The sequence below is a fragment of the Microcebus murinus genome, chromosome 19, assembly GCF_040939455.1.
Source record: "Microcebus murinus isolate Inina chromosome 19, M.murinus_Inina_mat1.0, whole genome shotgun sequence".
In the NCBI taxonomy this organism is placed as follows: domain Eukaryota; kingdom Metazoa; phylum Chordata; class Mammalia; order Primates; family Cheirogaleidae; genus Microcebus; species Microcebus murinus.
In genome coordinates this window covers 30,180,913-30,202,963 of record NC_134122.1, presented here as the reverse complement: position 1 = coordinate 30,202,963, position 22,051 = coordinate 30,180,913, and the positions used below count along the sequence as shown (strand labels likewise).

Here is a 22,051-nt window from a genome sequence, read left to right as displayed (position 1 = left end):
CATTTAAAGTGAGAAAATCCCCTGGATTTGGCCAGTGGGTGAACATCCTCAGCTTGGTTGTGGACCTGCAACTGGTCCAGCTGACCAGGGGACTTCATTGTTCCTCATGATTGAGAGTGTTGGGCTTGGAGAGCATTTGAAGAATTCAGAGTGGTAGATGGTGTAGGGCTGTTTTCTCAGAGTACCCTGGGGGGGGGGGGCGGTTGTGATGGAGCGTGTGGGCCTGTGGCTGCCCTGGTTTCCAGGGAGGAGAATATCCTGTTGATTAGTACTGACGTTGGCCAGTCAGATTCTCACTGCTACCTTGCTCACTCGTCCCCTCCATGCCCAATGCCCCATGTTGAGGGCTGAAGCTTCCCACTGTGACTGAGACCTCCCTGGCAGCTTCTTGGGCCTCCAGTATTTGTTCAAATTGGGTTTCTGGGGACCCTGCCAGCTTGTTAAAGACATAGTGAGAGCAACTCCCATTCTTTTTTTTTTTTTTTATTGAGACAGAGTTTCACTCTGTTGCCAGGGCTAGAGTGCCGTGGCATCAGCCTAGCTCATAGCAGCCTCAAACTCCTGGGCTCAAGCAATCCTTCTGCCTCAGCCTCCCAAGTAGCTGGGACTACAGACATGCACCACTGTGCCCAGCTAATTTTTTCTATATATTTTTAGGTGGCCAATTTCTTTCTATTTTTAGTAGAGAATGGGGTCTCACTCTTGCTCAGGCTGGTCTCAGACTCCTGAGCTCAAACGATCTGCCTGCCTCGGCCTCCCAGAGTGCTAGGATTACAGGCATGAGCCACCACGCCGGGCCCCATTCTTGAGTACACATTATATACTAGGCCCTATTGAGTGGTACGTGAGTGCTTTCACTAATGCTCGTATGGTCTTAAGGTGGGTAGTGTCCTCAACTTTCAGGTGATACACTGAGGTGGCCATGCAGCCAGCAAGTGGCAGAGCTGGGATTAAACCCAGGCCACAAGAATGGGACATGTGATGGGGAAGGAGAAGGTATCTTGAGGGACTCTGGAGGATTCTGGTAGATGGGGGATGGTAGGCCTTAGATGGGTTATGGTTTTTGCTCCTTCCAGGAGTTGAGAAATGTGGATCTGAGGTCTTTAAGGGAATTGGGTGTACGGGGAAGTATCATTTGGTCCCTCTGTAGACTTGAACATAGACATAAGCATGACTCAGGGAGCTTCTCTCCCCACCTCCCACTGTGAATATGGGGGTCCATTTGTTACCATCCAGAGAGCAGTGTGCTCTGTCTGCCAGCCCAGAATGGTTATTGGCAGTGCTGGAACTTCCGTGGGATCTGCCTCACCCAGCCTCATGGGGCTTCTTAAGTTCTTATGAATTATTTTGAGACACATTTCTAGTAGTGCTTGAGCTGGGATTCTGGGATTAAGTCAGATGATTTAGCTGGGTACGGTGGGTGAGGCGGGGAGGATCCTTTGAGCTCAGGATTGAGGCTACAGTGAGCTGTGATCACACCACTACCCTCTAGCTTGGGCTACAGAGTGAGACTCTGTCTTAAAAAAATAAAAAACAGGCCGGGCGTGGTGGCTCATGCCTGTAATCCTAGCACTCTGGGAGGCCGAGGCAGGAGGATTGCTCAAGGTCAGGAGTTCGAAACCAGCCTGAGCAAGAGCGAGACCCCGTCTCTACTATAAATAGAAAGAAATTAATTGGCCAACTAATATATATAGAAAAAATTATCTGGGCATGGTGGCGCATGCCTGTAGTCCCAGCTACTCGGGAGGCTGAGGCAGGAGGATTGCTTGAGCCCAGGAGTTTGAGGTTGCTGTGAGCTAGGCTGACGCCACAGCACTCACTCTAGCCTGGGCAGCAGAGCGAGACTGTCTCAAATAAAATAAAATAAAATAAAAAAATAAAAAATAAATCAGGCCACTTAATGGGGCTTTGCTTCTTTTTCCTGGTATGAGGCTTCCATTGGTATCCCCTAAACCATCTCTCCCCCCAGTATTTCTCTGGGGTCTCTCTTCCCCAGCCTGATGTGGGGGTGCCGGCCAGGCGAATTACAGAAAGGAAGATGGCTGGCCCCACACGTGCTGCTTCTTGCTCCTGCCCCTGCCCTTGCCCTGCATGTGAGCCAGGAGGGAACTGGGCTAGCCAGCTTTGTTAGTTAAAACAACCTCAAAGGGGCCTGCCTCCTGGGTTGGGTGTGAGGCCCGATTCCTCTGGCTTTTCTGGAGCTGGGAGGGGTGTGATTTATTTGCATGGCTTAGCCAGGGTTTTCCCATGCCTGATTTGTAGTGTGGCCTTTCTAAATTAACCTTCCTCTGATGGTTGTATGGCCAGAGGGGGCTTAGTAAATACCTGACCTTTTAACCTGGCAGGTGCTGGGAGAATTGTAAACACTTGGCACCTTGTTCTTCTTGGGGGCTGTGGTAAAGTCCTGAAAGCCAAATGAATGTCAACATCATTAGGTGAAAGTTAGCATGTATGCGAGGGAGAAAGCTGGGGCCAGGCAGTGCTGGGCTGAGGAAGCCCAGGAACCAGCTCCCTTTACTGGTAGCCATGGGAAATAGCATTTGACTAAGCAAAATCGAGAAATTTTGGGGATCCCATGTGTGTTTGGTTTTGCTTTTGTAAAGTGTGGTTCTAAGTGACTTGCTCAATCTGGGTAAAACACTGTCTGAGTGATTTCCTTGTGCCCCCTGGGTAAAGGCAGTAATACCTTAAGGAAGTGTGTCATCTGTGACTGAGCTGCTGAGTACAGGTAGATTTACTAGTGGCTGAAGTTTATCCCTTAAGCATCCAAACTAGTGTTGTAATGATGTCGGATGGAAAACTTTCCAAAACGTGTCATGTACACCCTTGTCTTCTTTAATAGAGGGTGTGACACTGGGCTTAACATTTTAATGACTTGGGGTGGTGGTTAAGGCCCGCTGTCTGTCACAGCTCAGTGCTGTGGTCAAGCCTGTGGACGCTTTGCCCCTGCACTACATGGCGCTACAAAGTGTTTCTCCTCCATGGTTTTCATCTGCTGTGCTCTTGCTGCTATTCTCCTTGCCTCTAGAAGGACCCCACTTCCTCTTCCTCCTGCTGTGTGCCAGGCTGGTTTAGCGGCCAGCTGTCTTTTAGCTTGTGAGACTGGAATCATGGGTTCCAGGCGGGGCTTTGGTCAGCCCTAGTCCTTTTCCTCTCTTGAGATGAGGGAGTTGGACTGGTCAGTTTCTGAAGATGCCATTTGCTGTAATATTGCTGTGGTTTTCAGGATGTCATAAGGGCCCTGCAGGAAGGTGCCTGGTGGGCCCGTATGGCTTCCCTTTGCCTCCCTCTGCTCTTCCAAGACTGGGTCCCAATGGACATTTGTATTGGGCCTCACCACCACCCTGGGGCCTTTGGGAATTATCATCATCTTAGAAGTTGAGGCTCAGGAATGGGAGGGGCTTGCTCAAAATGAAACAATGTTTGGTAGAGCTGAGACCTCAGTGCAGGTGTTGTGGGCTCCCAGCCCTTCTTTGTGGCACTATCAGGGCCCCCTAGGTCCACTGCCATTCTTCATTTTAGGCTAGGAGTAGATGAGGAGGGCAAGAAGCTGTTTTTTGTTTTTTTTTTTTTGTTTTTTTTGTTTTTTTTGTTTTTTTTTGAGACAGAGTCTCGCTTTGTTGCCCAGGCTAGAGTGAGTGCCGTGGCGTCAGCCTAGCTCACAGCAACCTCAAACTCCCGGGCTCAAGCAATCCTGCTGCCTCAGCCTCCCGAGTAGCTGGGACTACAGGCATGTGCCACCATGCCCGGCTAATTTTTTTTTTTTTATATACATATATTAGTTGGCCAATTAATTTCTTTCTATTTATAGTAGAGACGGAGTCTCGCTCTTGCTCAGGCTGGTTTCGAACTCCTGACCTCGAGCAATCCGCCCGCCTCAGCCTCCCAGAGTGCTAGGATTACAGGCGTGAGCCACCGCGCCCGGCTGTTTTTTTTTTTTTTTTTTTTTGAGACAGTCTCACTTTGTTGCCCAGGCTAGAGTGAGTGCCGTGGCATCAGCCTAGCTCACAGCAACCTCAAACTCCTGCACTCAAGCGATCCTGCTGCCTCAGCCTCCTGAGTAGCTGGGATTACAGGCATGCGCCACCATGCCCGGCTAATTTTTCCTATATATATTAGTTGGCCAATTAATTTATTTCTATTTATAGTGGAGACGGGGTCTTGCTCTTGCTCAGGTTGGTTTCGAACTCCTGAACTCAAACGATCCGCCCGCCTCGGCCTCCCAGAGAGCTAGGATTATAGGTGTGAGCCACCTCGCCCGTCCAGAAGCTGCTTTTTGAGTAGCACAGCCACATAGGTGAACCTGTTTAGGAAGAATAATCAAGAAACTCAAACAAAACAACCTCCCTCTTCACCTTAGCAAACAGCCTGGGCACCTGTTCTCCATACCCTGTACCAGGCCCTGGCTGCTGCATCTCTGCTGTGTGTGAGGTTTCCTGGTTCAGATGGGAACCAGCTAGCTCCTCTGTACCAGTGGGATCTGTGACCTGTGGCTGATGGTGGGGAAGGATCTGGGGCCGCCTGGAGAGGCATCGAAGCTGTGACTGGTTTGCAGCAGCTGTGAGGGTAGCACTAGCCGGGAGCTGTCCTCACCTCCTGAGTGCCTTCCCTGCTCCTGGTTTGGCCTAGGCTCTGTCTTGGGAGTTCTAGTGCTGGGCCTACGTGGGAGGGTTTCATAACCTTCATAATCCATCATTTAAAATGGGCAGGGATGGATGGGAGAACCCAGGAACTGGAAGGAGTAGGAGCTAGCAGGATCTTGGCCACCTATACCAACTGTTTTCAACACAGGGCTCCCTCCCAAACCATAATGGCATGCATTTGTTATCATTTAAAAATATATGATGACATAAAACCAAAGGGCTAGCTTGAACATAGTCACTGTGGGAAGCAAAACCCTCATTTAAGGAAAAAAAAAAAAAAGGCCGGCACAGTGGCTTAGGCCTATGATCCCAGCACTTTGGGAGACTGAGGCAGGAAGCTCCCTTGAGGCCAGGAGTTCAGGACCAGCCTGGGCAACATACCAAGATTTCATCTTTACAAAAAAAAAAAAAGCCAGGTATGGTGGTGGGTGCCTGTAGTCTTAGCTACTCAGGAGGCTGAGGTGGGAGGATGGCTTGAGTCCAGGAGTTCAAGGCTACAGTGAGCTATGATCCTGTGCTCCAGCCTGAGTGATAGAGTGAGACCCTGTCTCTAAAAACACAAAACACAACCAAGCCATAAAAGACCTTTTATTTTGTGCTAATTTTAGATTTCCATAAAAGTTATAAAAATAGTAGAGTTTCTATATCTCCCTTACCTGACTTCTTCTAAATGTGAACACCATGTGCAACATGGTACAACTGTCAAAACCAGAAAACTACCGTTGGTACAATACTGTTAACTAGAGACTTTTTTTGATTTTTTACCGTTTTTCTACTCCTATCCTCTTTGTATCACAGGCTCCTGTCCAGGGCCCCACTTTATATCCAGTTTTCATTCTCCTTTCTCCTCTAGGTGGTAACAGTTTGTCAGTCTGTCCTCCTCTTCCATAATCTTGCCACTTTTGAAGAGGTTCTTTGTTAAATAATGTTCCTTAATTTGGGTCTTTCTGATGTTTTCCCATGATTGGATTGAAATAATGCTGTTTTTTTTTGTTTGTTTGTTTTTTTGAGACAGAGTCTCACTCTCTTGCACAGGCTAGAGTGAGTGCCGTGGCATCAGTCTAGCTCACAGCAACCTCAAACTCCTGGGCTCAAGTGATCCTCCTGCCTCAGCCTCCCGCGTAGCTGGGACTACAGGCATGCACCACCATGCCCGGCTAATTTTTTCTATATATATATTAGTTGGCCAATTAATTTCTTTCTATTTATAGTAGAGACGGGATCTCGCTCTTGCTCAGGCTGGTTTCGAACTCCTGAACTTGAGCAATCCACCCGCCTCAGCCTCCCAGAGAGCTAGGATTACAGGCGTGAGCCACCACACCTGGCTAATGCTGGGGTTTTTTTGAGACAAAATCTTGCTCTGTTGCCCCAGGTGGAATGCAGTGGCATCATCATAGCTCACTGCAGCCTAAAATTCCTGGGCTCAAGTGATCTCCCTGCCTCAACCTCCCGAGTAGCTATGACTACAGGTGCGTGTCACCACATCCAGCTTATTTTTTCTATTTTTTGTAGAGGCAGGGTCTCACTCTCAGGCTGGTCTCAAACTCTTTTTTTTTTTTTTTTTTGAGACAGAGTCTCACTTTATTGCCCAGGCTAGAGTGAGTGCCGTGGCATCAGTCTAGCTCACAGCAACCTCAAACTCCTGGCTCTAGGAATCCTCCTGCCTCAGCCTCCCAAGTAGCTGGGACTACAGGCATTCGCCACCATGCCCGGCTAATTTTTTTTTTGTGTATATATATATATATATATATATATATATATATATATATATTAGTTGGCCAATTAATTTCTTTCTATTTATAGTAGAGACGGGGTCTCACTCTTGCTCAGGCTGGTTTCGAACTCCTGACCTCGAGCAATCTACCCGCCTCGGCCTCCCAGAGAGCTAGGATTACAGGCGTGAGCCACCGCGCCCGGCCTCAAACTCTTAATGTTAATGGTTTTGAACTCTTTATTTTATTTTATTTTATTTTATTTTATTTTATTTTATTTGAGACAGAGTCTTGCTTTGTTGCCCAGGCTAATGTGAGTGCCGTGGCATCAGCCTACCTCACGGCAACCTCAAACTCCTGGGCTCAAGCAATCCTTCTGCCTCAGCCTCCCGAATAGCTGGGACTACAGGCATGCACCCCCATGCCCGGCTAATTTTTTCAATATGTATTAGTTGGCCAATTAATTTCTTTCTATTTATAGTAGAGACGGGGTCTCGCTCTTGCTCAGGTTGGTTTCGAACTCTTGAGCTCAAACGATCCTCCCGCCTCAGCCTCCCAGAGAGCTAGGATTACAGGCGTGAGCCACCGTGCCTGGCTGATTTTGAACTCTTGAGGTCAAGCGATCTTTCTGCCTCAGCCTCCCAGAGGGCTAGGATTACATGCGTGAACCACCACACCCAATGAGATAATGCATTTTTTACATAAATCCTACATAAATCCTGTCTCAGAGCACCGTATCATGGAGTTCAGGATGTTGATTTGTCCTCTTACCAGTGATGTTGGTCTTGATCCCTTTGTTAATGTGATTTCTGCCAGATTTCTTCTCTGTACAGGTACTGTGGGAACTCTTGTTTTAGGGTTGTATTCAGGGTTTCTTTGAATTGCCCAGGAAAACAAAACAAAAGGCTGCTTTCACACAGGCAGCTGTGGAAAGAGAGAGTGGGAAGGAGCCTCAGTGGCACCCTATTTCTTGGTCTTGTCTCATTTCCACTAAGCTTTGCTTTCTTTTTTCCCCAAGTGCCTCCCTCCCCAGTGGTCCCTCCAGCAGCCCTGGGAGCACCCCTGCCACTGTGCCTGTGCAGATGCCAAAGCCCAGCAGGGTCCAGCAAGCGCTTGCAGGTAGGTGCCCTGCTCTTGTGTTCCAGAACAGATTGTGCCCCATGGATCTTGGTGGAAGGACACTGTGGGGTGGGGGTCTTGTCACCCTCCGACCTCAGGGAAAACCCCCAGGGTGCTCCCTGGGAGGAGCTGTACCTCTTTTCAGTTATGGTGTCCCCTTAGAGTGAGCCTGGGTGCCCCTTCCTTTGGCTCTGGGGATGTCGGGCCTGATGACTATGGGGGCCTGGGTATGGTTCTTTCACGTCATTTAAAATTTTTGCATCAAATTTAATTATGGTTAAAGAGTCACTTCTCTGTCCTGAAATGCTTGAAGCATTTACACAAAGGGTCCCTCTGGGGAATTCCCTAGAACTGTTTTGGCTGTGGTTGACATCTTGTCTTAAATAAACGCCTTTGGGCCCAGCTAGACCTTTTTCTGCCCAAAGGTCTTGGAGCTGTTTTTAAAAGTCCTTTTACAGGTGTTGCTGAGCCACCAGGTTTACACTGCTGCTGGGGTGGGGGTGGGAGTGGGAGCCACTGAGGCTGCAGAGCCACTGGGGTGAGCTTATGGGAAATGCAGAGTGTATAAAAAGGTGGACAGAATAGTGTGTGTCCATCAGTCACAGGTTGATGCAGAGGACTTAGATAGCCAGAGTTGGTGTTTTAAGTGAGTCACTGTCATAGTGCAGGGTGGTTTAGAGGGGACAGCCCTGGAGACAGGGAGGCCCATGTGGGGCTGACCTCACACTTCAGTGGAGTGACTAGGTTCATGGCAGTGGGATGGAGGGGGTGGGGCTTGGCTTGAGACATTCAGAGATGAGAGCCTTCTGTCGTGGCAGCTGGGTTGGCTGTGAGAGGACAAGGGTGAGGCCTGCTGTGAGTGACCTTGACCTGGTACTCTCACGACATGGAAATCGATGAGTTTTCACATCATGGAAATCACTCAGGGCTCTGCATGTTTGTTGATTTGTTTCATCCTTAAATAAGTGTGAGGTGTGGGGGCTTTTGTTCCCATTTTAAATTGGAGGAAGCTGAGGCTAAAATTCTCTGGCAGCCACCTTGTGGCAGAGCTGGGACACAGCCCAGGCATCCTGGCTTTAGATCTGGCTCTTCCTCGTCACTGTTGGGTGCTTCTGAGTCTGGTGGGAGCATTGGAAGGGGGCGATGGCTGTGATGTGGCAGGTGTAGCTGTCCCAGGGCAGTGAGGGGTTTGGGTGTGCATCTCAGAGGAGCATCTCGGGGAACGGGTGCCCTTGGCCCCCCAGGGGCGTGTGTGAGCCTCCAGGGACCATGGGCGGTGTGCTGGGAAGAGGAGCTCATGAGGGACACAGAAGGAACAGCCAGAGAGGTGGGGGTGGGAAGCCAGGGAGGGGAGACCCTGTCCAGCAGGCCTTCTCGAACCTGCTTCAGCTGCCTGGGCCAAGAGAACAGAGTGAGCAAAGATGTGCTGACTGGAAATTTCCTGCCCAGTTGAGGTTGCCTTGTGGCATTGGGAGTCACAGGGAAGTCAGACTACGTGTGTGTATGTGTGCAGTGGTGTTAGAGAAAGGCTGCTGGTAAACAGGCAGGGCTTCCCATGGCCTAGCCCCTTCCACCTGTGGGCTCTGGGGCTTTCTCGAGCCTTTGTGGGCCTGATTGTGTGTAACTGCTAAGGCTGTATGCAGATGTCGCAGTGACTTCTCTTAAGCGAAATGGCTCCTCTCTTAGGGTGCCCTGCGTCATGAATGGCACCTGCTCCCTTTGCTCTGCTCAGAGGCTGAGGACCCTCTCCAGGCTGCCTCCCACATTGTCCTTCACATCACGCTCCCTGTCACACTGGCTCTCGGGGCAATCCTAGAGTTAGGCTTCTATCTTAACCTCCTTTTTTTTTTTTTTTTTTTTGAGACAGAGTCTCGCTTGTTGCCCAGGCTAGAGTGAGTGCCATGGCGTCAGCCTAGCTCACAGCAACCTCAAACTCCTGGGCTCAAGCAATCCTTCTGCCTCAGCCTCCTGAGTAGCTGGGACTACAGGCATGCGCCACCATGCCCGGCTAATTTTATATATATATATATTAGTTGGCCAATTAATTTCTTTGTATTTATAGTAGAGATGGGGTCTTGCTTTTGCTCAGGTTGGTTTCGAACTCCTGACCTCGAGCAATCCGCCCGCCTCAGCCTCCCAGAGTGCTAGGATTACAGGCGTGAGCCACCGCGCCCGGCTTTAACCTCCTTTTATTTAAGGGAGAAACAGCCTCTCAAAGTTCAGGAACTTGGTAGCAGCTAGGAGATAAGGGAGACTGGAGCCTGTGGCCAGACTACTGTCTCCCTGAAATTCGAAGCTTAGGGATTGGGACCTACTGATGGGACCAAAGTCTGGGGCCCCAAGGGAATGAGAGGAACCTGGCCGGCCCCTGGAAGCCTGTGTCCAGCCCCAGTGTCTTGTCACCTGGGGCCGTGACCTCAGGGAGATGGGCATTTCGGCACCAGATTTATACTACTGTGGGGATGGGGGTGAGGGGTTAGCAGCCTGCCTGAGAGAGAGTAAGGGCACTGCCTGATCCCAGAAGAGTGGAAGGAGGGTAGGCTTTGATCTCAGCCCTGGTTACTAGATGAAAGACTGGCCCTTGCTGTCAGAAAGGGGGTGCTTGCAAATTGGGAGATGAGGGTCTGAATGGGGCTTCCCTCTCGGGACTCTGACAGTAGGAGTCCTGTCTGATGAGTGGAGAAAAAGCTGTGGCTGTCCCAGCTCTTTAGGTGATTTAGGGGTGTCAGGAGTTTGGAGCTATCCCTGAGCCTTTGCTATTGAGGAAGATGATGGTGAACCCTTGGTGGCACCCACCATCCTGCCCATCTGATGCAGCTTTGTGGGTGTGGGTGGTCATCGGGCTTACTTGCGGAGGTGACCTTCAGCAGAGGGGCTGCCTTCCCTCCAGGCTTCTGGACTGGGACTTGTGTGTCTGTGGCTTGAATTCCAGGGAGTGGGTCTTGTGTTGAAAAGGGCAGGAGTGGTGCTTGTGCTGGCCTCTTGGGAACTGCTGATGGCTGCCTCGGGGACGTCTTCGTTCCTCAGCACACATAGACCATGGGCCTCAGCAGACCGGGCACTGGGTGCTGGAGACACAGCCGTGGGCAGTGTCCTCACCTCACGGAGCTCGTGCTGAGGGATGCCAGGAACAGATGCGAGAGTGACTCAGGCGGGAAGAGGGCAGAGGGGCTGGCGAGGTGGAGGGACATGGCTATTAGAGAGGGTGTTCTCGTAAGCTCAGGGTAGAACAGATGACTCAGAGTGTGTTCAGGGAAGGCCTGCCCACTAAGGCGATGCTGGAGGAGAGATCTGGGGGGCAGCTGGTGGGGAAGGCGCGTTCCAGTCAGAGGATGTGGGCAATACAAAGGCCCCCCTGAGTTCTTTTTTTTTTTTTTTTTTGAGACAGAGTCTCGCTTAATTGCCCAGGCTAGAGTGAGTGCCCTGGCATCAGCCTCGCTCACAGCAACCTCAAACTCCTGGGCTCAAGCAATCCTCCTGCCTCAGCCTCCCCAGTAGCTGGGACTACGGGCATGCGCCACCATGCCCGGCTAATTTTTTCTATATGTATCAGATGGCCAATTAATTTCTTTCTATTTATAGTAGAGACAGGGTCTCACTCTTGCTCAGGCTGGTTTCGAACTCCTGACCTTGAGCGATCCGCCTGCCTCGCGCTCCTCCCCCCTCCGAGTTCTTGTGAAGAAAACTGCATCTGTTCCTGTTCTTTCCCATCTTTCTGCCACCTCTGCCTGCTTGTTGTTCTGTCCACCTGATATTTAGTTTCCAAAAGAACCGCATTTGAGCCCAGGAACAACCTTGGGATGTTGGTGGCATTCTGTTAACTGACATGGAGTCCAGGCTGGAACCTCAGTCTTCTGACATGTGCTTCAGTGACCCATGCTGAGGGGCCACCACACTCACCCTGCGTGACTTGGTGTGCTGCCCAGCCTTGTGGCTAGCCTCTGCTTCTGTCCCCTTCTAGGCACATTTGCCAGAATATGAATGGTTTTGTTCTTCTAGTGGAGGCCCAGTGGCTGGCCTGGCTGCCTCCTACCCCTCTGAGTCGCCTCTAGAGATGTCCAGCAGGAGGACACACTGTGTCCCAGGGAGTGTTGGGTCATCAGGGAGTGTGGAGGGGGTGGGGGTGGGGTCCAGCCAGGACACCTGTGGGTCACCAGGCTGAAGAGCCAGGCCTGTCCCCGTGGGCACCAGGTTCTGGAAGCAGAGGCTGTCCATGTCGGTACAGCTGCCTGCTGTGGGTCCACCCTTGCTTGAGGGCACCAGAAAAGGAAGCCACAGCCTGGGGCCTTTGCTGCCCCAGCAGAGTCTCCCAGGGGCTGTGGGGGCACCTCAGCATGGGAGCCATCTCAAGAGGCAGTGGTCCTGCTTGCCCACCCCAGCGATGTCATTGTAGGCCGTGGCACCTAGATAAAGCCAGATGGGGCATGGACAGACAGAGCCCCACTGGAGGCAGAGTGACCTGGAGACAAGAGGGCATGGTCAGGCCAGGGGGCTCTAGGGGTTTGGGGAAGGGTGAGCCCTTGAAGCCAGCCCTGTACAGGTGACCCCATCTATGCTTCCAGAGCTTGGCTGTGTCCTTCCCTGTTGCCCCTTCTGCTCCCTTCCCTGCAGCTGGCACAGGGGACGCCACCCTGAACTTCACAGGCAGCTTCCTAGGGTGGTGTTCTGCCCTCTGCTCTCTGCTCTTCTGAAGCAAATGACTATTCCCATCTGTACACTCTGGGCCTGGGCTGGTCTGTTACTTGTACAGACACCTGTGTGACCTGGGGCCGGATGCAGATGAGAGCCGGTGGCTTTTGGTTCCTGGCCTGGAGCTCCATCCTGCCAGCTTGGGCTGGCCCTGGCAGCTTCCAGAGGCCAGATTCCCCAGGGAGTTTCATGGGTCCCAGTGGCCATTCACAGAGCTACCTCCTGACCTCAGCAGAGTTTGTTGACGTCTCGTGCCAAATGACCCCTTCTAATGTTTCTCCCCCTCTCTGCATGTCTGATCTCACACCCTGTATAGGCATGACGAGTATTCTGATGTCAGCCATTGGACTCCCTGTGTGTCTTAGCCGCGCACCCCAGCCCGCCAGCCCTCCCGCCTCCTGTCTGGCCTCTAAAAGTCACAACTCAGTTAAGAGATTGAGGAAAATGTCCGTGAAAGGTAGTTCCTGTCACAAATGCTCTCTGGCCTTTGCTAAGCCGCCTCCAAGTCTTGCTGCCTCTGACTCTCCACATGGATGGCTCTTCCTTCTCCGCTTCCTGTCCCCTGGGGGGACGGGCTCTGTGGCCCTTGCTCAGCAGCAGAGGCGGTATCTGGGATCCAACTTTCCACTCAAGACCCAGTGTTCAGCTTCTCCCCCTTCCTGGCATAGCTGGGATGAGAGGGGCTTTTTCTTCAGACCTTGCGGCTTTGTAAACACCAAAGTATAGCAAGGGGTGGGGCCTAGCTCAGGATGGGGACAACTTGTCCCTTCCAATGGGACCAGTGTCTCAGGTAAGACCCCCAGAGAGCAGCCTAGTCCTGTTGCCCTGTTCTCCAGCCCTGTCTGGCTGTACATGTGGGCTACTTGAGAGAGGTCCTCCAGTGACTGCTGCCCTGCCTGTTGCGTGGCCAGGGAAGAAGATTTCAGAACCACTGTAGGTGTTAGGAGTTTTAATGAGACTTGTGTGGAGGGGCCTATGGTAGTAAGTTCTGGACCTTTCTTAAGCTAGTGGTGGGCGTGCCTCCCTCACTGGGCTATAGAAGCACGGACTCCTGCGAGCCCAGTTTGGTGGTGTGTAGGGAGGGGGCTTGGCTCCCCCAGCCCCCCCCCCCAGCTTTGTGATCTTATGCAGGTCCTCTCCATTCATGAGCCGGTGCCTCCTACTTAGATTGCTTGGTGAGGAATAGAAAATAGACACATGAAGCACCTGGCATGTGGTGACAGTGGCTGTTTGTCGTGTCCATTGCCTGGTCAAGCCCCCGCCCCACAGGCAAGGATCTGGGCTCATGGAGGGCTTGGCCTTGGAGCCCCTGACCCCAGCCCAGGGCTCTGCACAGTCTGCTCTTACCCTGCTGTGGAGGTAGAGAGGGATCTGTGGCAGGCCAGGCTGGCAGATGCCTCTGGCACTCGAGTATGCCTGGGAAAGACACAGGCTCTTGGCCTACGTGGGCTCAGATGTCCCTTTTGTGTGAGTCCCTTTTGATGTTCACCTGGCCAGCTCCTTTTGAGAAATGTGGCTAATGAAAAGCTCCCTTGGTTCTGAAAGGCTGCCTGGGCTGGGGTGGGCAGGGGAAATGGATGCTGAGCTGCCGTGGCGGGGCAGCGGTCCCAGGCTCACCTGGAGACGGTCCTAGAGCCAGCAGGCTTTTCAAAAGAGGTTCCCCTAGCCTGAGTAAGGTGTCCCAGCCATCAAGATGGCCACCTTGTGTCAGTAGTCAGTTTATGGTCTGGCTTTATCCCTGTAGTGCCCAGGGTATGGGGTCTGGAAGTCTGTTGGTGTATATGGGTGTGGGTGGGCTGTGGGACTGTGTGGTCTTCTTTTGCCTATAGCTGCCTTTCAGGTGATGGTAGCTAATGCCTTTATAGCAGTGACAGCTTTGTTAGGTATTAAGCTTTCACTTTTGGTGGTGTGATTTGGTCATAGCAGTAGCCAGAATCAAACTTGATGTCCCTCTGCTCCCCTGAGCCACATCCCGGGTTGCTGTCCACCTGGCTGCCTCTAGTCTACAAGGAGTTCAGCTGTACAAGTCTTTGCAGCCCCAAGGCTGATGGCTTTGAGCTCAGATTCAAACCAGAGCCCCCTCTGGTCACAGAGGCAGGGGCCCAGCAGTCCATGGTGACCTGAACTAGAATCCCTGCCACAGTCACTTTCTCAGGTCTGCCCTGTTCTTCCTGGTCCCTCTTTTTGCTCCCTCATGGGCTTGGCTGCAATTCTCCAATTCTCTGATTCTGCTGCTCCTGCTGCCTGGAGAAATCCCCAGGCCATGCCAATTTTCTCACTAGTCCTGGGAGTTTCTAGTCATTAGGTGGGACCTATTTGGTGTAGAGTTTGGTGTTTATAGAGACATAGCACCTGCTCCAAGCCAGCTGTGCGCATGTGCATAGACAGGAGTAGGGCAGCCAGGGGGTACTCCTGTATCTCAGCCCCTCCCCAGAGTCGCTCGCCTTAAGAACCTGTAGGCATGTGACTGAGCCCCCACGGTCAGAAACAGGCTGTTTACCACAGTAGGGTCAGTGTGGCTCATGTCTGCAGTTGGCGTGCATGCAGGTGCCTGTATGGAGTAGGTTCCCGGTACACACTGGACTCAAAACTTTCTTCTCTTGCTGAGAATAATGAAAGTTGGATAAAATAATGTGGCCAGAACTTCTGGAGTAGTTTGTTCTCAAAATTGCTCTGTAACTCTCCTGGGCATTGTCAGAAGAGCCCAGGTCAGGCTTCCTGACTGTGTGTGTGCTGGGATGCAGCTCCTAAGAGATGTGCGCCTCTGTTTCTGCCCTCTTCTGCCTCCTCCAGGGCTCCTGGGGCTGGGCCAGGCTCCCACATGGTTGGGCCTGGACGGGGCTTTGCCTGGCAGAGCTCTGGAGTGTTCTGTGCCTGGCGCTGAGGCTCTCCTGTCTTGCACGCTAACCTTCCCCGTCTCAGCCCTTCTAACGTTTCCTCCTGGCAGCTTGGACTCTCCCTTGTCTTTCTTCCTCTCTGGCATCCTCTGCAGTTCGTACTCTTTGGGACACTGCTTATGTTCCTCTCTCTTCTAGGAGGGTCTCCAAAGCCAGAGCCAGAGCAGGTGATAAAAAACTACACTGAAGAGCTAAAAACACCCCCGGATGAGGTATGTGTCCTGGGAGCCAGGCTGCTTTCATTTTTGTTTGGAAAAGGGGCTGGCTCCAGATGGAAAGGACATCAGCCATTCTCTGTTTGAAGGGCACTTCCCAGGTGTCCCTGGGTGCCAGGGTCGTGCTCCAGGCCCTTTGTCTGAGTCTTCCAGCCTCCTGCAGGTGGTGGCCACAGCTCCTGAGCCCACAGTGTGTTCTGGTCTGAGCTTTGCCACTAAGGAGCTGTGGTCGTGAGCGAAGCTCTCCCTTCCTGGTCCAGGACTCTGTGTAGCCCAAGGGCCCGGGGGTCCTGGAGACAAGAGTGGGGTATGTCTACTCTACCCCTGGGCTGATGGTGGTGTAGAAGTGAGGTGGCCTTGTCCAGGTGGCAGCCCTTCCTCTCTAGCTGTTGGGAGAGCTGGTCGTGGTTCCTGTGATTAGGCCCCACCAAACTGCCACAGCTTCAGTAGAACCCAAACCCCTCTGCCGAGGACTCTGTTCGCTTGCATCTTCCTCCTGCAAGCTGAATATGTGAGAAGAATGGTTAGCACAGGTTTGGACACAAGCCTGACAGTCGTCGTGGCATGTCCCACCCTTCCTCAAGCCCTCACTATATTCCTGTTTCCCAGCACTCAAATCTGTCTATTTGTCCTTGTGCCCGTCTGGCATAACGGGGCTATTTGGCCTGGGTTTCCCTGCAAGCTGCCATCCACACAGCCAACACACAGCCTGGCTTGTGGGCAAGCTCCCTGCACAGTGCTCCTCAGCAGGGTCCCTTGACTCCAAAAATGAGGCCTCAGCTCCTGAGTGTGGCCGTCAGAACCTTCTAGGATCCCGTCCTCTCTCAGCCCTTGTCTCATCTCCCACCCCCATTCAGGCCTTGCCCACTTTAGGTATCCACGAGCTGATTATGTGTTTCAGAACATTCTCTCCCTCTTCCTGGAACACACATTCTCTGCTTGTCCACCTGGCGGTTCTGCCTCCCTTGTAAGGCCTGGCTTGGGAGCCTCTGCCCTGAGGAGCCCACCCTCCTCCATCCTCCCCCTTTGGCTATTCCTACTGCTGTCTCAGGCCTGCGTTCTGGTAAGCCCTTTGAGGGCACAGGTCCTGGTGACTCATCTATGTTCCCAGCCTATGGAACAAATGACTACTGAACTGACTTTGACTGTAACTCTAGCATCTCAGCAGATGAAGGCCTTTTTCTACAAGACTGGCCTGCTTCAGCCCAGCAGACATTGGCAAGCATGCCCTGTGTTTGTTCTGTTTCCAGGACTGCATCATCTGTATGGAGAAGCTGTCCGTGGTATCTGGGTACAGTGACATGACTGACAGCAAGGCCATCGGGCCCACAGCTGTGGGCCACCTCACCAAGTGCAGCCATGCCTTCCACCTGCTGTGCCTGCTGGCCATGTACTGCAATGGCAACAAGGTACCCACACTGCCCTGGGAGTGGGGAGCAGGGTAGCCTACCCCACATTCCTGAGGTGTCGTCCTCAGTCCTGGCCCCACAGTGGCCTAAGGGTCCTGAGGGAGGGGTAGCTAATGGGCTCTGGGGAAACTCCAGGAGCACTCCTCCAGCAAAAGATGATCATGGGCCTGTAGAGCCAGCATGGAGACCTTGGTGGCCCAGCTGGCTATCTTAGGCCTGCCCCATGCTTTAGGAAGGGTAGCCAACAGGGCTGGTTCCCCTGACCCCTCTAGCCAGTCCTGGGGTCTCCTGGGCTCCTGAGGAGCAGGGCACCATCTTGCCCCTAGCCACTTACATGCGCTCACTCTTCCTTATAATGTCCCTGTGCCGTCAGCACGGTATTGATGAAGAAGAGGCCCCGTGCCAGCCTCCAAGGGGAGAGTCCCATTCGAGCCCTCAGCAGCTGACACCAGCTGCTCTTCCTCCAGTGGAGTTTAGCCAGAACGGACAGAGTTTGGGAAGATGAGAGAACCAAGTCATGAGAGAGCCATTCCGGCCTGGCTTGGCCTCTCTCCCCAGGACCCTTGGCTGTCCTGTACCAGCCAGAGGCCAGCACCAGCAGGTCATGTACAGGAGTTTGTTTGATTTTTAACATGATTCAGCTGTGGAAACTGGCTCATGAACCTACTTTCCTACTTGATGTCAGTCTCCTGATGTCCACCTCCCCCCCCCCATGAAAATTGCATAACTAGTTTCTGGTGCAAAACTAGCTTTCTAAGGAAGCTGTTAGAATCCAGTTCTGAGAGAGGAGGCTGCCTTGGAGCCAGGCGATCTGCCAGCGACTCTGTAACGGGGTTGGCCTGGGCCTCTTCCCATCTAGACAGGGAGGTGACTGTCTAAGGGCCACTGACATAGTCTGTTGCATCTGCCTTATCCCAGGATGGAAGCTTGCAGTGTCCTTCCTGCAAAACCATCTATGGAGAGAAAACTGGGACCCAGCCCCGGGGGAAGATGGAGGTGATGAGGTTCCAGATGTCACTCCCAGGCCATGAGGACTGCGGGACAATACTCATCGTTTACAACATTCCTCACGGCATCCAGGTAAGGGGGACCCTGCACAAGAGGAGCCTCCTGGGATCTTTCTGGAATTTGTCACTCCTAGGCACTCCTTTTCCTAGCCCACCCCTCTCTCAGCGGTTTGCGCCCTGGATTGGGGGTGAGGACGCCTATGCTGCCACACTCAGGCTTCCAGTTTTCCCCTTCAGGCCGGAGCTGGGAGGGCTGGGAACCCGGGGCAGTAGTGCTGGGGCTTGGGGCAGGCTCTTAGGCTGTGGAAATGAAGAGGTGGCCTCAACCCTTGCCGGAGCCAGGGAGCCTTCCTGGAGGAGGAGACATCTGAGCTGGACTGACACTGGGCATCTGGGGACCCTTGGACAGCATGTGCAGTGAGGAGCCCTTTGGATTCAGAGTGTGGGTGGGAGGGGCTGAGGAGCCCGGCAGGACCATTGTTCTTGAGACCCAGGCCTGGGTTGGCAGCGGCAGGGTCTGGTCTGGGTGTCAGGAACTGAAGCACAGGTCTAGGGCCCCCGGTGGAGGCTGAGGTAGGAGCCCTGATCCTCTGGGTCCCGTGCCTGGGGCCTGGGGGAAGGACGGGGGGCAGTGGGCACCAGGTGCCAGATGGGGTCCGTCTGTCCTGTTGAATGACGTGCCTTTCCCCTGGTTCCCTCTTCCATGGCTCAGGGAAATTTAGAAACACTGCCGACAGGCTAGCACCTCAGGGCAGAGGAGAATTTCCAGTTGTACACAGACCTGTCCCTGAGTGGCCGAGGGCAGAGAGCAGGGGCCATGGGCTCTTCCAGCCCCTCGCCTGTCCAGTGAGCCACTGCTGTCCCAGGGCCTCTCCAGCTTGTTCTCAGGGTTCTCCGGGCTGTGCATCCCGACAGGAGAGCAGAGGGTGTGACTTGTGGTGTGTGTGGGGTCACAAGCAAGGTCCTTCCATTCAGGCCAAAGAAGTAGGAGAGTCTGTCCCTGTCTCTGAAGGGTTCCCAGTGTCATCAGGGGAGAAAGCAGGTGTCTCACACCAGACAGAGTGGCACAGGTTTGAGGAAGGGCAGTTGTAGGTTGGGGGGCCATGTGCACTTTAGGTCTGGGGGGCGGGTGCGGGACTTATTTGGTCACTTCAGCACAGGAAAGGACTGCAGCCAGGAAGGCCGAGGGATGAGGCTGCCTCGGTGGGCCCTTGGATCACTCCCATCCTCCTGCCTGTTCCCCTTGCAGGGCCCCGAGCACCCCAACCCTGGAAAGCCATTCACCGCCAGAGGGTTTCCCCGCCAGTGCTACCTTCCGGACAACACCCAGGGCCGCAAGGTAAAGTTCCCTCCGCCCATTCAGGGCAGGGAAGGGCCCTGACCGGCAGTGGGAGGCCAGGTGGCCACACTCAGCCCTGCCTGTGCAGCGAGAGGACAAGATACAAGGGCTGGTGTTTCCTGCTCCTTCCTGAGGACCCACCATGGGTGCAAGGAGAGAAGCCCGGATAGCACAGGGCTCCCTGCAACCTGTTAGGCCGGGTCATAAGCTCTTTAAAGTCAGAGATTTGAATCGGGGGACTAGGTGACCCAATATGGCCTGTGGAGTCATGTCCACACTGAGACCGGATAGGGACTTTGCAGCTATGGGGGAAGGTCAGGGACAAGCTGTGCAGTGAGGGCTTGTGAAGGCAGGGCCAGCCTGCAAGCCCACCCTAGGAATGGGGTGAACCTGAGCACTCCTGGAGCCTTCTGGGTGGAGCTGCTGACATGAGGTTCGGATGGCTGCCATGGAGAGGAAAGGCCCCAGCTGGCAGCTGGCCAGGCAGGGAGGGAGGGAGGGAGGGAGGAAGGGAGGGAGGGAGGGAGCTCGCCCAGCATGAACTTGGGAAGCAGGAGGACTCAGGGACATACCGGGTATTGGCCTAGCGACTGGGCACTGAGGCAGGGCCAGGCTCATGTGGGATCTTTGGGCTGCCTGGTCAGCAGTGCTGGGGTCCCCATGGATGGAGGACCAGGGCTGGGTGAGATCACCAGGAGAGAGTCCACACTTGCTCACTGGGCCTTCCCTACCTCCCCAACCCCCTCCCTCTCCCTCCTTCTGTTGTCTCCTCCTCTCCCCTTCCACCTCCCTCCTCTTCCTCCCCCTTCCGGCAGGTCCTGGAACTCCTGAAGGTGGCCTGGAAGAGGCGCCTCATCTTCACCGTGGGAACGTCCAGCACCACCGGTGAGACCGACACGGTGGTATGGAACGAGATCCACCACAAGACGGAGATGGACCGCAACGTGACAGGCCACGGCTACCCTGACCCCAACTACCTGCACAACGTGTTGGCTGAGCTGGCCGCCCAGGGGGTGACTGAGGACTGCTTGGAGCAACAGTGACCTGCTAGCCTCCCACACCTGCCTCTGGTGGCCACCCACTGCCCTTGCTGGCTGGGCTGCCCCTAGGTGGGAGGTGGGAAGGTGCCCATACTGAGAGGCTAGAATGTTTGTTGGGGCAGAGGGTGGGGTGTGTGCCACCTGTAGCCTGGGTCTGTCCTGCCTGCCTCCTGCCTCCCCTCTGCACGGGAATCGGGCACTGATCCGTGTGGAAATCAGGCAGCCCTGGAGGGTTGTACTCATGGGGGCTTAAGATGCAGCTACCTCAGTGCACAGGGCCCTTCTGTCTTCCAGGGGGCTGTTTTGGGCCCATAGGACCCAGGGCCTGGCGTGGGGTGAGTGGAGACTGCCCCAGCCTGGGCGGGTGTGGGTTCTGGATCAGCTGCTCATACCTCAGATTTTGTTTGCAATAAAATAAATATTCTATAGCCAAAGCCAAAAGGCCCTGGTGTGTCGGCAGTGCTGAGTGTGTGTGACCTGACCCCTATGCAGAGGCAGCACACACATCTGGCTGCATCAGAACAGGAAGCCCCATTGCACCCCATGTGATGAATGCAGAAACATGCCTCAGTGGGGCTGAGGAGCCCTCATGCGGATTCTCCTGCAGTCTGCAGTCACCACCCTGACATCCCAGTGCAGCCCCTACATTTGTGTCCCCAGGGTTCTGCTTTCCAAATGCCTTACACACAGGGTGGGTGCTGCTGTCTCCGTTTTATGGATAAGGAAACTGAGGCTCAAAGGTGCAGTTGAGTGGCCCGAGGGTCCAAGGCTAATTAGGTGGTAGAGCCAGGGCTGGAATCTGGGGCAGGGTTGGTCTGATGCTAACCCTCCAAGTTCTAGTTCTGCCCCCAGTCAAGACCTTGCTGCCTGCCCTGTAGAGTACTGGCCTGGGGCAGGAGGGATCAGAGCCACAGTGTGACAGTCATGGCCAGAGGCACTTTTGCCTTTGTGAGCCCATTTCTCCATTAAAAATAACTTCTGTTTATAATATGTTGGTATAAAGATAAACATAGGGCTGGGTGGGGTGGCTCACACCTGTCATCCTAGCACTCTGGGATGCTGAATTGGGAGGATCGCTTGAGCTCAGGAGTTGGAGGCCAGCATGAGTAAGAACGGACCTGTCTCTTCTAAAAATAGACAAATTAGGGGCCCTGTCTTTACTAAAATATAGATAAATTAGCCAGGTGTGGTGGCATACACTTGTAGACCCAGCTACTTGGGAGGCTGATGTAGGATAGCTGGAGCTGAGGAGTTTGAGGTTGCAGTGAGCTATCATGACACCACTAAAACACCATGTGTTTTAGCTGTGACAGTGAGATTGTCTCAAAAAAAGAGATAAACACATTTTCATTTTCTTTCATGTAAAAGTTCACTTTTTTCCTTCTCACCTTAAAGCAAAAACACTTTCATGGGCTCCTGCAAGTATTGTGGGCCTGTGGCATTGTGTCTAGTGTTAAATTGGTCCTGGGGAAAAGGCAGTAAGGCCTTAATAGAGGACCCTAGCTTGGCTGGCCCCTACACCTGTTTGCTTCCACATTTGAGACTCGCCCGCCAGCTCACACAGCCTCTGAGCATGAGAGGCTGCTGCCCTTCTAGGCCCCCAGGCCTCGGTGTGTCCCCATTAAGAGGTACTGACAATCGGGATAGGAGAAAATGCTCACAAGTCACATACTAGGTAAAGGTATGGGACCCAGAACATACGTATATATTTTAGAGATAGGCTCTCACTGTCACCCAGCTTGGGTGCAGTGATGTCATCATAGCTGACTGCAGCCTTGAACTGGCTTCAAGCGATCATAAAATAACCACTGTGGAGAGGAAGTGGAGAAATTGGACCCTGTAAAATGCAGCCTGCAGCCGCTTTGGAAAACAGTTCTTTAGAAAATAGCATGTGACTCAGCAATTCCACTCCTAGGTATAGACCCAAGAGAACTGGAAACTGGAAACTTGTCCACTCGCAAACCACATGTACAGAGGTGCT

General features: G+C 53.2%; 1 protein-coding gene across 3 annotated transcripts in view; it reads left to right on the top strand.

The window, feature by feature from the left end:
- DTX2 (deltex E3 ubiquitin ligase 2) overlaps positions 1 to 20,511 on the top strand; it is a 37,282-nt gene extending 16,771 nt beyond the window's left edge. For 2 of the 3 annotated variants that reach the window (XM_012759071.2, XM_012759070.2), the window contains 7 exons: positions 7,374 to 7,474; positions 12,480 to 12,620; positions 15,199 to 15,272; positions 16,526 to 16,684; positions 17,603 to 17,764; positions 18,941 to 19,030; positions 19,846 to 20,511. In XM_012759071.2, coding sequence (XP_012614525.1) covers positions 7,374 to 7,474; positions 12,480 to 12,620; positions 15,199 to 15,272; positions 16,526 to 16,684; positions 17,603 to 17,764; positions 18,941 to 19,030; positions 19,846 to 20,073 — 955 coding nt within the window. In that variant the 3' untranslated portion in view covers positions 20,074 to 20,511. The remainder of the gene's footprint in view (positions 1 to 7,373; positions 7,475 to 12,479; positions 12,621 to 15,198; positions 15,273 to 16,525; positions 16,685 to 17,602; positions 17,765 to 18,940; positions 19,031 to 19,845) is intronic. The other variant, XM_012759072.2, reaches the window with a different exon arrangement.
- Positions 20,512 to 22,051: the final 1,540 nt, after the last annotated feature.